This window comes from Bombina bombina, chromosome 3, assembly GCF_027579735.1.
Source record: "Bombina bombina isolate aBomBom1 chromosome 3, aBomBom1.pri, whole genome shotgun sequence".
Taxonomy (NCBI): Eukaryota; Metazoa; Chordata; class Amphibia; order Anura; family Bombinatoridae; genus Bombina; species Bombina bombina.
In genome coordinates this window covers 551,786,986-551,805,551 of record NC_069501.1, presented here as the reverse complement: position 1 = coordinate 551,805,551, position 18,566 = coordinate 551,786,986, and the positions used below count along the sequence as shown (strand labels likewise).

General features: G+C 37.8%; 1 protein-coding gene across 1 annotated transcript in view; it reads right to left on the bottom strand.

The window, feature by feature from the left end:
• Nucleotides 1-18,566, bottom strand: part of DLGAP3 (DLG associated protein 3) — a 283,019-nt gene that overhangs the window by 219,799 nt on the left and 44,654 nt on the right. Inside the window, exon 2 of the mRNA XM_053707071.1 lies at nucleotides 36-241. Within this exon, the coding sequence (XP_053563046.1) occupies nucleotides 36-241 (206 nt within the window). The remainder of the gene's footprint in view (nucleotides 1-35; nucleotides 242-18,566) is intronic.

Genomic DNA, 18,566 nt, shown 5'->3' with positions numbered 1-18,566 from the left:
AATGGAAGGAGTTAGGGCAGTTTATAATTTCATACTTGGTTCTTGGATGGTCGACGCTTGAAGATCTTCGGTACCTTTCCCTCCGGGGGACACTCTTGGGTGACATTTTAGTGCTGGTGTCAGAGTCCCCACTTTCATCATCCCCCATGGCTTTGATGTAGCTGCCACTTCTCATTCTTCTGCAGGGTATCTCACCCTCCTTGCCCGGTGCTGGGTAGCCCCCCCATTCGTCTGATGGCACCTATAGTAACAGCATTTGAGTCCGGTTAGAATGACTTTTAGTGTTTCACGGTAATGCAACACAGTTGTGACCCTTTTGTCTCCATTAGATTCCTTCAGCCATACAAAAACTGGAAGATAAATTCTAGATTAATATATATAGATTTATTTGACAATTTAATTAGCCTATCACCATGTCTGTATTATATCAGTTGCCTCTGAGTGTCCAGGAGGGCCTGCATATCTGTTAATCTAATTTCTTAGTTTAAGTAAGTCTGACACTGCACTTTGATAGTTTAGTTTTAGTAAGTCTGACACTCCACTCTGTAAGTTTAGATTGTAAGTCTGACATTGCACTCTGATAGCTCAGTTTTAGTAAGTCTGACACTGCACTCTCATAGTTTAGTTTTAGTAAATCTGACACTCCACTCTGATACTTTAGTTTGTGAATCTGACACTGCACTCTGATAGTTTAGTTTTAGTAAGTCTGACACTCCACTCTAATAAATTAGTTTGTGAGTCTGACACTCCACTCTGATAGTTAAGTTTGTAAGTTTGATACTGCACTCTGATAGTTTAGTTTTAGTAAGTCTGTCATTGCACTCTGATAGTTTAGTTTGTGAATCTGACACTCTACACTGATAGTTTAGTTTGTGAGTCTGACACTCTACACTGATAGTATAGTTTGTGAGTCTGACAATGCACTCTGATACTTTAGTTTGTGAATCTGACACTGCACTCTGATAGTTTAGTTTTAGTACGTCTGACAATCCACTCTGATAGTTTAGTTTTAGTAAGTCTGACATTCCACTTCAAAAGTTTAGATTGTAAGTCTGACATTCCACTCTGATAGTTCAGTTTTAGTAAGTCTGACACTGCACTCTCATAGTTTGGTTTTAGTAAATCTGACACTCCACTTTGATACTTTAGTTTGTGAATCTGACACTGCACTCTGATAGTTTAGTTTTAGTAAGTCTGACACTGGACTCTGATAGTTTAGTTTTAGTAAGTCTGACACTCCACTCTGATAAATTAGTTTGTAAGTTTGACACTGCACTCTGATAGTTTAGTTTTAGTAAGTCTGACATTGCACTCTGATAGTTTAGTTTTTGAGTCTGACACTTAACTCTGAAAGTTTAGTTTGTGAGTCTGACACTCTACACTGATAGAATAGTTTGTGAGTCTGACAATGCATTCTGATACTTTAGTTTGTGAATCTGACACTGCACTCTGATAGTTTACAGCAAAAATGAGTACACCCCAGTGCAATATCTCTTAAAGGGACAATCAACACCAGATTTTTTGTTGTTGTTTTAAAAGATAGATATTCCCTTAATTAGCCATTTCCCAGTTTTGCATAACCAAAACAGTTATAATAATACATGTTTTACCTCTGTAATTACCTTGTATCTAAGCCTCTGCAGACTGCCCCCATATTTCAGTTCCTTTGACAGACTTGCATTTTAGCCAATCAGTGCTCACTCTTCGGTAAATTCACGTGCATGAGCTGAATGGTATCTATATGAAACACATGAACTAATGCCCTCTAGTGGTGAAAAACTGTCAATATACATTTAGATTTGAGGCGGCCTTCAAGGTCTAAAAAATTTGCATATGAACATCCTAGGTTTAGATTTCAACTAAGAATACCAAGAGAACAAAGCAAAATTGGTGATAAAAGTAAATTGGAAAGTTGTTTACAATTACATGCCCTATTTGAATCATGAAAGTTTTTTTTTTACTTGACTGTCCCTTTAAATGTCAAATGATCCAAAATTGTATAACCTAACAGTAACTGCATTACGTCTAAGTTTTACAGTAGGGTATTTGCTCTTATGTAAAATTAAAAACCAACAGTTTAGATTTACTATATTAAAAATACCAGCCCCAAAGCAGGAAATCAATGTAACAAAAGTCAGTGCACCTTTAATTACTGAGATTTTATTTTTTTCGATACTTTGCAAGTCCACCTTTATTTTTGATGACAGACTCAATCCTCCTTGGCATGGGGGAAACCAGTGTCGTACAAATTTCTGGAGAGATGTTCTGCCCTTCTTCAGATATAATTTTTTTCAGCTGCTCTTTGCAGGAGGGGTTGTATTGCTCTACCATTCTCTTTAAAATACTCCAAAGGTGTTCTACTGGATTCAAGTCAGGTGACATACTTGGCCAGGTCATAGTTTTCACTTGTTTCTCCTTTAGAAACTCCTTTGTGATTTTGGCAGTTTGCTTTGGATCGTTATCATGCTGGAATATTCATCCTCTGCCAAACTTCTGTAGACTGGGAGTCATCTTGTCAGCCAGTATTTTGGTATATCCCATGCATTCATTGTGCCCTCTATAAATGTCATCTCCCCAACACCTTTTGCAGTCATGCAGCCCCATATCGTCACACTCCCACCTCCACGATTCACTGTTGGGACTATGCATTCACTGTAATAATCCTGACCAGGTTCACACCAAACATGCTGCACCCCATCTGAGCTGAAAAATTGTATCTTGGTCTTGGCCATTTTACCAAATAATGTGCTCCCAGTATTCATCAGGCTTTTCATGTTGTTTAGCAAAGTTTAATCTTGCAGTTTTGTGCCGAAGAGCAAGCAAGGGTTTTTTCCGTGGATGCTGTCCATAGAAGTTGACATTATGCAATGTCTTTAGCACTGTCTGAGCTGTCACAGAAACTCCAATTTCTATCGATAATCCCTAAACCAAATCTGAAGCACTTGCCTTGATGCAAATCTGAAGCACTTACCTGTTGCCTGTTTTTCAGAACGAGATTTTGCAAGTAGCGCACTGTCCATGGTGTCATTTTAGGAGGACAGCCACTGCGGCTTTGATTTTTGGCACTGTGTATCGATCTATACCTCCTGATTACTGCTGCAACTGCGTTTTGACTGATTTTTAGTTGGTCAAAAATCTTCCTATATCCTTTTCCTTCTTTGTGAAGTCTCACAATCAGATTTTTCAATTGGTCTGGCAATTCTTTTCCATGTGGAGACATGATGCAGACTTGCAGATAGACACAGCCCATTGGTCAAAACATTTAACTGTTCTGGTGACTATGCTCATGCAATTAGGCTAATTGGAAATCATATGTGTACTCAATATTGTTTCAGTGACAGTGTGTCAGTGACCACAGGTGTATTCACTTTTGTTGCATTAAGTTTCTACTTTGGGGCCTGTATTTTTAATATAATCTTTCTAAAGTATTTGTTTTTGATTGTTTATAATTGTCAGGATATACATCTCTGCCATATACACTATCCTTGGTTGTACTGTTCCTTTAAGGATCACTGCTTCTCATACCTGTCTCCACCCTATTTAAGGCACACCTGTTTCAATCATTCTTTGCTTAGTATTGATATACACTTCAATTGCCTAGCCAGTTTTGTCTGAACTCTGCTCACTCAAATTTGCTACCAGCAACTTTTTCCTTTGGATTCAAGTTTTGTCACGAACTTTGCTGCTGTTGCTTTTTACTTGCAACCTTCAGTTTCCTCTGAAACTCCTGTGATTTACTAACCTCCACTTGAATTGTTTTCTTACAATTTCCTTGGACGCTCCTGTCTCCTGTCTCAGCACTTCCACGGAGCTCCGCAACTACCGCGGTGACGTCACACGCCAGCTGCTCTCTCTCTCGCTACTCAGCTCTAGCCTGCTCTTCCGACTACGCTGTAAGTGTTACTACTTCTGACTCTCAGCCTTGATATGTGCCAGCACTATAACGCTTACCATTATAATTTCCTCAAAATGCATATGTCTTCTTGTCAGTGTTCTTTTGTTTATTTAACATAGTTCTAACCTTCGCATATATCTACTCTCATATGTTATTCTCCATGTTTTACTTACAAAAGCCTGCTGAAACTTCATATCATTACTCATCGTTCATTCTGACCATTAATGTCTTATAAATTTGGGTATTCTGATTTAACATCTTACCGGAGGAAGTGTGTTTCATGTTTTCACTGCAGACTAGAGTGTAGCCACTCTTTTCAGCCTGCAATAGGGTTAACATAGCGAATCTCCTCCTTTACATTAATTACAGCCTGCTGATACAGGAAAGCCGCCTTCACACATCCTGTGACTATTGTGGTTTTTAGTATCTTCTTGCTACATACACTCTCTATTGTTGCCACCTTCCATCTCAGCAGTTGTGATTCACCTGACCTGTTCAAAATACTGTGTCTTTATTTTAGATTTCCTAAACCAGTGTGACAGAATACTAAGCCTTTTTAAAACCTATGGATCCAGCTGAGATTAACACTCACATGCAGGCATTAACACAAAGAGTAGATTTGTTAACAAATGGTTTAAACGCATTAAAAGTGGAGAATGATAACCTTAAAGCATACATTAGGGATGTAGTAGACAAAAGAACACATATATATGAACCCCAGGTTAGTCCTCCAGATTGTTTCCATGGAGACAGGACTCTCTACAGAGAGTTTAAAAATGCATGCCTGTTATTGTTTGCTTTAAGACCTCATACCTACCCAAATGATAGGATTAGAGTACTCACGACCATATCTTACCTTAGAGGTGAACCCCGTACATGGGCAAACACTTACTTTGAGAATAATGAAGAGATATTGAATTCTTTGGATAATTTTTTTGTCTCAATGGATCAATTGTATGAGGATCCATACAAACAGCTTACAGCTGAAAACGCCATGCGTGGCCTTAAACAAAAGAAGAGGGTAGTCGAAGACTACATCACAGAATTTAAAAAATGGGCAAAGGACTCTCAATGGAACAATCTGTCCCTTAGGAACCAGTTCAGACTCGGCCTCTCTGAGGGAATAAAAGACGAGTTGTCTCGCACAGATATCCCAGATACCTTAGAAGAGCTCATGTCACTTAGTATTACAATAGATAGGCGCCTCAGGGAAAGGTACCAAGAAAAGACTGGGCATGACTCTAACCCTAGGAAAACTTCCTACCCCACACATGCCTCTTCCCTACACAAAAACACTCCTGAACCCATGGACATTGCCTTCATCAAAGGACCTTTATCTCCTCAAGAGAAGCTCAGACGTCGTTCCAATAATCTATGCCTGTACTGTGCCTCTGACGAACACACTGTGAAAGACTGCCCTTCCCTCCTAAAACAAAACAAGGGTAAGACCTTAACAGACTTTTATTGTTGTACTACTCAACAGAGTTCAGTTACTTACATAAAAATCCCTCTTCTGTTACAGTGGGAACAACTTCGTCTTCACGCCACAGCGATAATTGATTCTGGTGCCACGGCTTCCTATATAGATAAGGAATTTTGCACTGTAAATAAAATACCACTGATGCAGAAACAGTCTCCTGTTTATTTGAGAGGGATAGATGGAAAAAATATTTCTTCTGGGCCTGTTGAATTTCATACCATACCCCTACTTGTGGTCTCTCATGATCAGCATAGAGAATATGTCTCTTTCGATGTAATAAATTGCCCGGTCTCTCAGGTGGTTTTGGGGATGCAATGGTTGCATACACACAACCCACAGATAGACTGGTCCAATTCCACACTTAATTACAATTCATCATACTGCCAAAGTACTTGTCTCCCCAGTACAGTATTACAAATTTCTGACACTCAGGACATACCACCCATACCAGAGGTTTATAGCGATTTTTCTGATGTTTTTAGCAAAAAGGAGGCAGAGAGTCTGCCTCCGCATAGAAAATACGACTGCCCCATAGACATACTCCCTGGGTCAGAGATCCCTATTGGGCACATATTTCCCTTATCTCATACTGAGCTAAAACACCTAAAGACATATTTAGAAGAGAACCTTAGAAAAGGGTTCATCAGACCCTCGACCTCGCCGGCTGGGGCCGGAATATTTTTTGTTAAAAACAAAGACGGCACTCTTAGACCTATAGTCGATTACCGTCAGCTAAATAAAATTACGGTAAAAAACCGCTACCCTTTACCCCTCATACCAGAGCTTATTGAGAGACTAGAGGGAGCTAAGTTTTTTACAAAATTGGATTTAAGGGGTGCATACAACCTTCTCCGAATAAGATCAGGAGACGAATGGCTGACTGCGTTCCGAACCCGTTATGGTTTATTCGAGTACGTAGTCATGCCATTCGGGTTGTGTAATGCGCCTGCTGCTTTTCAGCACTTAATAAATGATCTTTTTAGAGACCTCCTTGATGTCAACATAGTCATATACCTAGATGATATTCTCATCTACTCAAAAACTTTAGAACAGCACATTCTACATGTGAGGCAAGTTCTTTCCCGGCTTAGAAGCAATTTCCTCTATGCAAAAGCTGAAAAATGTGTTTTCAATTCCCAGACCATATCTTTCCTTGGATATGAAATATCCCCTTCAGGAATTTTTATGGAGAATAAAAAAATTGAAGCAGTACTGAACTGGCCTACCCCAAAGACCAGACGCCAGGTTCAATCCTTTATGGGATTCGCAAACTTCTACCGTAAGTTTATCAAAGATTTTTCTAAACTGGCAACTCCTCTAACCACACTCACAAAAGTCAAGATTCCATTCAAGTGGACTCAAGACTGTCAATCAGCTTTTGATACACTCAAACAGAAATTCACCAGTGCACCCATTCTACGTTTTCCTGACCCAAAACTTCAGTTCATTTTAGAGGTTGATGCATCCAACTTCGCAATTGGAGCAGTACTATCACAACGGGAGAATCTAGATAAACCTCTCCATCCTGTCGGTTTTTATTCCAGGACCTTAAACATCTCTGAACAAAACTATCCTATCGGGGATAAAGAACTACTTGCAATTAAACTATCCCTGGAACATTGGCGACATCTTTTAGAGGGTACTACCTACCCTACTCTCATCTATACTGATCACCGTAACCTTCAATATTTAAAAACCTCCCGAACACTCACCTCCCGTCAAGTTAGATGGAATTTGTTTTTCTCACGTTTTAATTTCCTTATTACCTATCGACCTTCAACAAAAAATCAGAAAGCTGATGCACTTTCTCGCATACCACCTGAGTCCATCTCACAACCATCTCAACAAAGTATAATTCCTTCGGAAAATTTCCTCTGTTTCACATACGACACCAGGCCTATTATTCATACCGAACAACAGAAGGATTCTTTAAAACCACTACAGGAACTGCAGTTGAAGTCCGATGGATGTTATTATCATGGCTCCCGTTTATACATTCCTCCCATACTCCGTCTACCTCTGCTGGAATCATTACATGACTCTCCACTCGCTGGTCACCCTGGTATAAAAAAGACCCTGGAATTAGCGAAAAGGAGTTATTGGTGGCCAAATATGACTGCCGATGTATTCCAACATGTCCACTCCTGCAGCATTTGTACCATATCAAAAAGGAATAAACAACCACCATATGGACTTTTACTGCCTTTACCTACTCCTAAGACACCGTGGTCCGAAATTGCTCTCGATTTTATAGTCGACCTACCTCTTTCCTCAAGGAACAACACCATCATGGTTGTAGTGGATCTTTTCACAAAAATGTGTCATTTTATCCCGTACCATAAACTACCTACCTCAATAGAAACTGTTCAGCTTCTTATTTCTAATGTCATCAAGCTGCATGGCCTCCCAAAGACCGTTTTAAGTGACAGAGGCACTCAATTCTCCAGTAAACTCTGGTCAGAGTTCTGCAAACTCTTCCATATTGACAGGCGGCTTACAACCGCATACCATCCCCAGTCAAATGGACAGACCGAACGCTGTAACCAATGGCTGGAACAATTCCTAAGGTCTTTTTGTTCCTCTGAACAACATCTTTGGGCGGGCTTACTACCATACGCTGAATTTTGCTATAACAACACCTTACATGCCACCACTAATCAAACTCCATTCTACTCGAATTACGGATTTCATCCAACATTCCAATTGTATCCTACTCAAGAATCTTCTTCTCCTTCAATCGCTGAGCTTTCCCAAAGCATTTCCTCGAATTTCACTCGTATTGAATCCTCCATTGAAAACGCAAAAAGGCTCTATAAACGGTACTACGACAGACGCAGGACAGCTCCTCCAAAATATGAAGTAGGTGACTTGGTATGGCTTTCTACAAAACATTTACGTATGAACACTCCATGCAGGAAGTTATCTCCACTCTTTGTTGGTCCTTATCCCATAGCTCATATCGTCAATGCCAATGCTGTTCGTCTCACCCTACCTCCTACTATGAAAATCCACCCGACATTTCATGTCTCCCTTCTGAAACCTTACCGGGCAGTGAGGGGTTCCGCCTCATCTTCTTCTCTTCCTCTGGTTTCTGTCGACCCTGATATCGAATATGAGGTTCAATCCATCAAAGATTCCCGCATGATGAATGGGGTTTTACAGTACCTCGTAAGCTGGAAGGGTTACCCACCTGATGAGGATTCCTGGGAACCCTCTGTTAACATCTCCGCACCCAGGTTGGTGTCTCGTTTTCATCAACGGCATCCCGACTCTCCTGGACCCTGAGCTCCGGAGTCGCTCTTAGGAGGGGGGATCCTGTCAGGATATACATCTCTGCCATATACACTATCCTTGGTTGTACTGTTCCTTTAAGGATCACTGCTTCTCATACCTGTCTCCACCCTATTTAAGGCACACCTGTTTCAATCATTCTTTGCTTAGTATTGATATACACTTCAATTGCCTAGCCAGTTTTGTCTGAACTCTGCTCACTCAAATTTGCTACCAGCAACTTTTTCCTTTGGATTCAAGTTTTGTCACGAACTTTGCTGCTGTTGCTTTTTACTTGCAACCTTCAGTTTCCTCTGAAACTCCTGTGATTTACTAACCTCCACTTGAATTGTTTTCTTACAATTTCCTTGGACGCTCCTGTCTCCTGTCTCAGCACTTCCACGGAGCTCCGCAACTACCGCGGTGACGTCACACGCCAGCTGCTCTCTCTCTCGCTACTCAGCTCTAGCCTGCTCTTCCGACTACGCTGTAAGTGTTACTACTTCTGACTCTCAGCCTTGATATGTGCCAGCACTATAACGCTTACCATTATAATTTCCTCAAAATGCATATGTCTTCTTGTCAGTGTTCTTTTGTTTATTTAACATAGTTCTAACCTTCGCATATATCTACTCTCATATGTTATTCTCCATGTTTTACTTACAAAAGCCTGCTGAAACTTCATATCATTACTCATCGTTCATTCTGACCATTAATGTCTTATAAATTTGGGTATTCTGATTTAACATCTTACCGGAGGAAGTGTGTTTCATGTTTTCACTGCAGACTAGAGTGTAGCCACTCTTTTCAGCCTGCAATAGGGTTAACATAGCGAATCTCCTCCTTTACATTAATTACAGCCTGCTGATACAGGAAAGCCGCCTTCACACATCCTGTGACTATTGTGGTTTTTAGTATCTTCTTGCTACATACACTCTCTATTGTTGCCACCTTCCATCTCAGCAGTTGTGATTCACCTGACCTGTTCAAAATACTGTGTCTTTATTTTAGATTTCCTAAACCAGTGTGACAATAATAGGAAATACTCTACTTGTCAACTTAGAAATAAAACAATCAGTGAGAGGTGATACAATTTTGAATAATTTGATATTTAAGTGATATTGCCCAGGGGTGTACTCACTTCTGTTGTATACTGTATATATATATATATAAAACACATTTATTTTTTTAAACTTATGTACTCTTGGCACTAAACCTAAAGGGACATGGAACTCAAACATCAAATTAACATTTTAAAAACATTTTTGCATGATAAAGGATAAGTAAAAGTTGTCATAATTGAATGAGAAACTAACAAAATTGAAATATAAGTACAACACACACAGAACCAGGATTTTATTTTATTAAAGTTTTATTTAGCACATTAACATATTTTTAAAATGTCACTGAGGAATGTTTTGAGTAACATGTCCCTTTAATACCTGCCCCAACTGTAGTCCTAACATTACCTCAAAGGAACAATGCACTGTGAAATGTGTCCCCAATGATCCATTTTACCTGTTGGAGGGTATTACATTTTTAAAAATAGTAAGAATGGGCATTCGGCTGATTCTTTAGCATCCAAATGTGGAAGAAGGTGACCATTCATGGCGTTCGGCTCTTTTCAGAACCAGATTTCTTCTTGTGAAAGTGCAACACACTAATATCTGGATTTGCACAGATCTTATGGTGTTGAACTTTTACAAGAAGAAATCCGGCTCTGAAAAGAGCTGAAGGCCATAAGCGGCCACCTTCTTCCGCTTTCAGATGCTAATGAAGCATCTGAATGCCCATTCTTAAAAAAAAATATTTTTATTTATTTATGTTGTCATTTGAAATAGTTTAAAGAGAGAAAACAAATTTCAAAAAATGGGTTGTGGTTTCAACTTGAAAACACAGCTATTTGATGTGCAAAAATAACCTTAAAGAAAGAATTTCCCGTACATTTTTATCTCTGAAGCTGATAACAAGTCACAACAGTTGGTAAAACAGTTTTACAGTACACTGTACCTTAAACTTGAATCCATATGCCTAATCATACCTTACTTCATGCTCAATGGCCATGAGATTATTTCACTGTGATGTCATGAGATCTCTACTAATGATACCCTGGCCCCAAAATAACAGAGCAAATGATGGTCCCTGTTACACCTGCATTTAAAAATTGTCACAATGGAGTAGATTGCACACTAACAAATATTCAAGTGACATAAAAGTGATATATAAACTTGAATGCATTACTTCCAGTTATTTTTATGTCTTTTTTGTTGCAAAGCAATATAAAAATATTGTTTTGCAATTCACCCTATTATTGCAGTTAAAAGCTGCATCAAGCCATAGAATGTCTGACTCCTCTCCAGACCTCTTCTTGTTTTGAAGCTCTGTTTCTATTTAAATTGATATAAAAGATCAATACAGATACTGGAAGTGCATTGTCACAATGTAGCTGACTTTAGCAATGTATTTAACCCCAATGTCTTTTTTAATACAAGCAATAACACAATAATAAATGATCTAATTCATTCAAATAATTTATTATTGCTCTTTTATGACCCTTTAAATTATATAAAAGCTGCAAATGCAAGTTAAAGTGGAAGCAGGAAGACATTGTTTAAAGATTATCACTAAATAGTGACAAATTAAATCTTAAATCACTCAAGATCCAGCAGCCATTTTGTTTTCATTTTTAGAATGTTGAACAGTTAGAAAAACAGGTGATAATCCAGCATTATCTCTGGCTTTAACATTCTACATATACTGAGCAGATATTTTAATCCCTCTATGTTCCTTTAAGAGCAAATCTGTATGCAAATTCTATTATGCAACAAAATGAAATAAAAAAAGAGGATACCATTTAACATATATAGATCACTCCATCCAAAATCTCTGGATCAAAATACTCAAGGGAAATTTAAGTGACATACAAGAGGGGAAACAGTTGAAATAAAGATGATTATGCTGTTTAATACCAAATACATGATTAAACATTGATTCATGGCATACATATTAAAGTTCCATAGAAGGTCATCTATTGTTGAGTTTGTCTTTATTATGATAAAATAGACTATTTGTATGCTATGTATTTTTGTATGTTTGCTTAAATGAAAAACCTGAAAGTTATGTTTAGCTTTCAGTTTTGATTAAAACTTAAAGGGACAGTATACACTAATTTTTATATAACTGCATGTAATAGACACTACTATAAAGAATAATATGCACAAATACTGATATAAAAATCCAGTATAAAACCTTTTAAAAACTTACTTAGAAGCTTCCAGTTTAGCTCTGTTAAAAAGGTTACTGGAACACCCACTGCAAGGGGTGAAAAGCAGACCCTCACCCTTCATTTGCATATGAAAAGACCCTTTACATAAACAGAAGCAAGCTGGAGTAGGTATACATCAGTATTCTCCTAACACTTTGGGACTTGGTTGGGAGTCTGAAAATCAGAGCAATGTTATTTAAAAATAAGCAAAACTATAAAAAAATTTTTAACAAAAGCTGTATAGGCTATATAAATGCATCATCTACAAAACATTTATGCAAAGAAAAATCTAGTGTTTAATGTCCCTTTAATAAGGAGGAAGGAGTTTAACAAAAAATTAAATACTTTGGTTTTATGTTTTAAACTTAAGGCACAAAGCCCAGGATATTTAGAATTTCAGCTTTGCCCACTCTCGAGTTTGGTTAGCAATGGTACTTTTGTTCTAGGGGAATAAGCAAATCAGTGAAAAGAAAAACATTAAAGGGACATAAAACATTAGGAATAGGGATCCTTAAATCGATTTGTAAGGAATTTAGTAAATTTAGCGCAATAGGATAATCTTTTTTTTTAGGAACACTAAAGACAATTTAATACGTTATTGATTCAGATAGAGCAAGAGAATGAAGAAAATTTGATAATAGGAGTAAATTAGAAAGTTGCTTAAAATGTCATGCTCTATCTGAATCACAAAAGAAAAAATGTGGATTCAGTGTCCCTTTAACATTATTAGTAAAAATGAAATCACAAGATTTTCTAAGCAATCGTGTGATTTCAAGGCTGGATCTGATCATGGGAGACTTGCTCCGCTGCTAGGCATGCCCTCCCCCAGGCCGATCCTTGCCTTCGTCAAAGGGAGAAACTGCAGGACGCTATTTATTGTAGGACGTTCCATGCTATCCTAACAGCGTCAAAGCCCAGTGCTATTAGGATGGCATGGAACGTCCTAACAGCGTAAAGGGGTTAACACACACTGTCATTACATAGAGCTGGGTACATAGCTCAGAAGAGCAAAACCGTTGCGGCTCAGAAAAACTCTAATGAGGCATTTACATACAGTATATCCTTTGTGCACAGTGTATATTTTTGTTTCTTTTTTGAATCACATTTGTTCATTATAACGACAAGTCAATTGCAGTTTGCGGATGTGACTATGTTCAGGTACAAATCTTTCTGAAGTGTGCAATTTTCGACTTGTGGTGTTGCAGTAAGGTTTTTCCGAGAGATATTTGGTTCACTAACAAGTTTGAATATATGTGCGCCAATGGGAGCTGATAAAACCCATACATTTTTATTAAAAGACCAGAGAAATAGAAAATTGTTATAACATGTTTAATACAAATATACTTCAAAAATCATGTTATCAAAGATTACGTAATTGATGAAAAAAACATAAAATACCTAAATTCGCACCTTAAACAGTTTTAAACAAGCAGTTCATGTGGGAGGTAATATTTAAAGGGACATGAAACTCAAAATGTTTCTTTCATTATTTAGGTAGAACATACAATTTTAAACAACTTGCCAGTTTACTTTTATTATTACACTAGTCGATAAGCCTGCCCAGAGGGCAGTCTATAGTTACTGTATCAATAATGTAGACACTGACACAGAAAAAATAAGCATTAATAAAAATGTCAGTGTCTACATTATTTATACAGTCACTATATGCATTGTAACTATATAAATAATGTTTAGACTGAACCGCCTCCCAAAAATAAACATAACATTTCTTAACCTATATTTCCACCTTCCCCAAAAAATCGCAATTAAAACTAAAATTAATAACCTAACCTTCAACCACCCACATCGCAATACACCTAATTACCCTATTAACCCCTAAACCGTAAAACCCCCACATCGCAATAAACCTATTTACCCTATTAACCCCTAAACCGTAAAACCCCCACATCGCAATAAACCTATTTACCCTATTAACCCCTAAACTGCAAAATGTCTACATCGCAATAAACCTATTTACCCTATTAACCCCTAAACCGCAAAACCCCCACATCGCAATAAACCTATTTACCCTATTAACCCCTAAACCACAAAACCGCTACATCGCAATAAACCTATTTACCTTATTAACCCGTAAACCGCAAAACCCCTACATCACAATAAACCTATTTAACTTATTAACCCCTAAACTGCAAAACCCCTACATCACAATAAACATATTTACCTTATTAACCCCTAAACTGCAAAACCCCTACATCGCAATAAACCTATTTAACTTATTAACCCTTTAAACCGCCAAAACCCACAGCGCAAATAACTATTTAAATAACTAAGTACAGTACACTAACCTAACACCCCTAACCTAACAACCCCTAACCTAACACCCCATTAAATAAACCCAAATTACCCAAACTAATACATTATAAAGTTAAAAAAAATAAAAAAACTAAGTTTACAAAAAATAAAAAAAGCTAACATTACAGAAAATAAAAAAATTAAATTTCCAAATTTAACAAAATTAAACCTAATCCCTATTAAAATAAAAAAGACCCCACCAAAATAAAAACACCCCCTACTCTAATAATAAACTACCAGTAGCCCTTAAAAGGGCATTTAGCTCTTTTTCTGCCCATCCCTAATCTAAATAAAACAAATCCCCCCAAAAAAACCCTAAAAAATCCTAAATCTAACCCCCAGGTTGGTACTCACGGTTCCTGAAGTACGGCGGAGAAGGTCCTGTTCTAGGCTGTGAAGTCTTCTTTCAAGGGCAACCTCTTCTTCTTCCAGGAACATCCTGTGCGGAGCGTTGCTGAAGACCTCGGAGCTGAAGACCGGTGACTCTGGAACTGAAGACCGGCGACCGCGGAGCCATGGAGTGTGGAGGATCCTCTTCGTACGATCTCCGCCGTACACTGAATAGTGAATTCAAGGTACGCGATTTAAGATGGCGTCCCTTGAATTCCTATTAGCTGATTTGATTCTTCCAATTCAAATCAGCCAATAGGATGAAAGCTACTCAAATCCTATTGGCTGTTTAAATTAGCCAATAGGATGAGAGCAAGTGAAATTTCATTGGCTATTCAAATCAGCCAATAGAATTTCACTTGCTCTCATGCTAATGGCTAATTTAAATAGCCAATAGGATTTGAGTAGCTTTCATCCTATTGGCTGATTTGAATTGGAAGAATCAAATCAGCCAACAGGAATTCAAGGGACGCCATCTTTAATCGCGTACCTTGAATTCACTATTCAGTGTAAGGCGGAAATCGTATGAAGAGGATCCTCCACGATCCATGGCTCTGCGGTCGCCGGTCTTCAGTTCCAGAGTCGCCGGTCTTCAGCTCCGCGGTCTTCAATCTTCAGCACCGCTCCGCGCAGGATGTTCCTGGAAGAAGAAGAGGTTGCACTTGGAAGAAGACTTCACCGCCTGGAACAGGACCTTCTCCGCCGGACTTCAGGAACCGTGAGTACCAACCTGGGGGTTAGACTTAGGATTTTTTAAGGGTTTTTTGGGGGGATTTGTTTTATTTAGATTAGGGATGGGCCGAAAAAGAGCTAAATACCCTTTTAAGGGAAATGCCTAAACAAATGCCCTTTTCAGGGCAATGGGTAGTTTAGGTTTTTTAGTGTTAGGTTCTTTTATTTTGGGGGTGGGGGGTTTAATGTTAGGTGGGACTTTGTATATTTTTTATAAAAGAGCTGATTATCTTGGGGCAATGCCCTGCAAAAAACCCTTTTAAGGGCTACTGGTAGTTTATTATTAGAGTAGGGGGTGTTTTTATTTTGGGGGGTCTTTTTTATTTTAATAGGGATAAGGTTTAATTTTGTTAAATTTGGTAAATTGATTATTTTATTTTCTGTAATGTTAGTTTTTTTTTTTTTTTGTAACTTTAGAATGTATTAGTTTAGGTAATTTGGGTTTATTTAATGGGGTGTTAGGTTAGGGGTTGTTAGGTTAGGGGGTGTTAGGTTACGGGTTGTTAGGTTAGGGGGTGTTAGGTTAGTGTACTGTACTTAGTTATTTAAATAGTTATTTGCATTGTGGGTTTTGCGGTTTAAAGGGTTAATACGTTAAATAGGTTTATTGCGATGTAGGAGTTTTGCGGTTTAGAGATTAATAGGGTAAATAGGTTTATTGCGATGTAGGGGTTTCGCGGTTTAGGGGTTAATAGGGTAAATAGGTTTATTGCGATGTAGGGAATTTGCGGTTTAGGGGTTAATAGGGAAAATAGGTTTATTGCGATGTAGGGATTTTGCGGTTTAGGGGTTAATGAGTTAAATAGGTTTATTGCGATGTAGAGGTTTTACGGTTTAGGGGTTAATAGTGTAAATAGGCTTATTGGGATGTGGGGGTTTTGCGGTTTAGGAGTTAATACTTTGTGTAGGATTTTTTTTTTGTTATATTTCGTGCGGGCTGTGTTTTTTTTTAATATTTGATGCGGGCGGTAAGTTTTTAAAAAAAAATACTTTAATGTGGGCGATTAGGTGTTGCTTTTGTAATGCTCCGTTTGCCTTCGCTGCATCCACCGGGATGCAGCTTACGCTGCATCTCGGTGGATTCCGAAAATGTCATCCCAATGGATTCCGCAAATGGCATGGTGGTGAAGAACCACCCTGCCATTTTCGGAATTCACCTGGATGTAGCTTCGCTGCATCCAGGTGAATTATTTTGTCCTCGCGCTACCAACATTCCATTGAGGATGCGTGCGCAACTGCCAATGGCGACGGGCATTACAAACGCAATTATAGTATAGATTTGCTTCATTCTCTTGGTATCATTTGTTGAAGGAGCAGCAATGCACTACTGGTTTCTAAGTGAACACATGGGTGAGCCATGCTCGAGAGCTCTCTCAGTGTCAGTTACTGTAAATAACACGCACAACACTTATTACACTCTTTTGCCTTCTCCTGGCTCCCGCTGAGAGATATTTGATTGGTGCATAATGATGCATAGTATTAATGGTGATGTTTTATACATTTTGTTAATAGAAGTTTATTACTTTTTAAAATTGACTTTTAATTTTAGCAATAACAAGGAGACATTAAAGGGACATTTAAGTATTTTTTAATATCTATTCATATACTGTACGTCAGTTTGTCATATATGGCAATATATTGCAATTAAGTATTACATTGCACTGCCCTCATAATAAATATATTAATATCCCTTAGACTGATCAAACAATCACTGGGTAGAATATAGGTGAAACAAGGTTCTGGCTACTGCAGGATGCACTCCAACCTCTCTTGGGTTTGTGGAAAAAAAACATAATTTTCACAGCTATATTACAGGAACATAAAAAGTAAATATAAAGTTTGTTTTACTAAACATAACTTAATGTTGGCCTATAATACAAGTAAAGAGCAAAAATATTAGTGATATTGTTACAAGTCCAAAGTTATTTTTATTGTATGATCGGCGCAGTCAAATTCATGTTGGATATTGCTTGGGTTAAAGGGACAGTAAAGCTAAAGCTAAACTTTCATGATTTAGAGAGAGCATGCAAGTTTAAAACCTTTCCAATTTACTACAATTATCACTATTAGCAATGTTGCTGTGTTCTTTTTCGATTCTTTGTTGAAGAGTAAACCTAGGTAGGCTCACATGAGCTCACAAGCATGCATATGCCTTTTCACACTCTGGCAACAGTGCTTGCAAAAATGTATAACATTGCTACAAACACTGGGCTAGATTGCAAGTAGGGCTCTATCAATAGTGCAAGGTCGTGCAAAAAATAATGCACAATCTGGTATTACAAGTGAAGAGTTAAATATTTTAACCAATAATTCTTAAAGCAGCCAAAACTTTTTTAGCACACACTATGCTTAAAGGGACACTCAGGTCAAATTAGATTTTCATTATACAGAATAAATAATTTTTAAAATACAGAATGTAATTTTAAAAAACGTTCCAATTTACTCCCATTAAAAAAATGTGCACAGTCTTTTTATATTTACACTTTTTGAGTCACCAGCTCCTACTGGGCATGTGCAAGAACTCAGACTATACATACATGCATTTGTGATTGGCTGATAGCTGTCACATGATACAGGGGGAGTGGAAATATACATAAGTTTGACATTTGTTAGAAAAAAATCTACTACTCATTTGAAATTCAGACTAAGTGCTATTGCATTGTCTTGTTATCTTGCATTTGTTGTTTATGCAAATCTACTGTGTTTACTGGTCCTTTAATGGATAGCGCAAGAAGCAATATTAGCACATTCATTGTGCGCATATTAAAAGTGGTAAGTGAAGTGCTGCATTCAATCGCAATCTAAAATACCAATGTAAAATGTAGTGCTTTATAAGATCTGAAGCGATATCCAACATGAATTTTACTGAGCACTCCCATAGGAGTTTATTATGTGAGTGACCTGCGCAATCAAACACTTGAACGTCAAAAGATAACTAAGGACTTGTAATTTGAGAGTAAAAATAGAATTGCTATTTATTATGCTCGAGCAATGTTAATGCACAATAGCGCTACTAGGCCATTAGTGGCAACATTACTGCTATAGAGTGTTAAAGACACATGCACGCTCCTGAGCGCCTATAAGTCTTCCAAGGTTTATTGTTCAATAAATTATGCCAAGGCAATAAAGCAAATATAACGATAGAAGTAAACTGGTAAATTTTTTCTGTAATAAGTTGCTCTAATCTAAATAATGAAAGTTTAATTTTGATTTTACTTTTG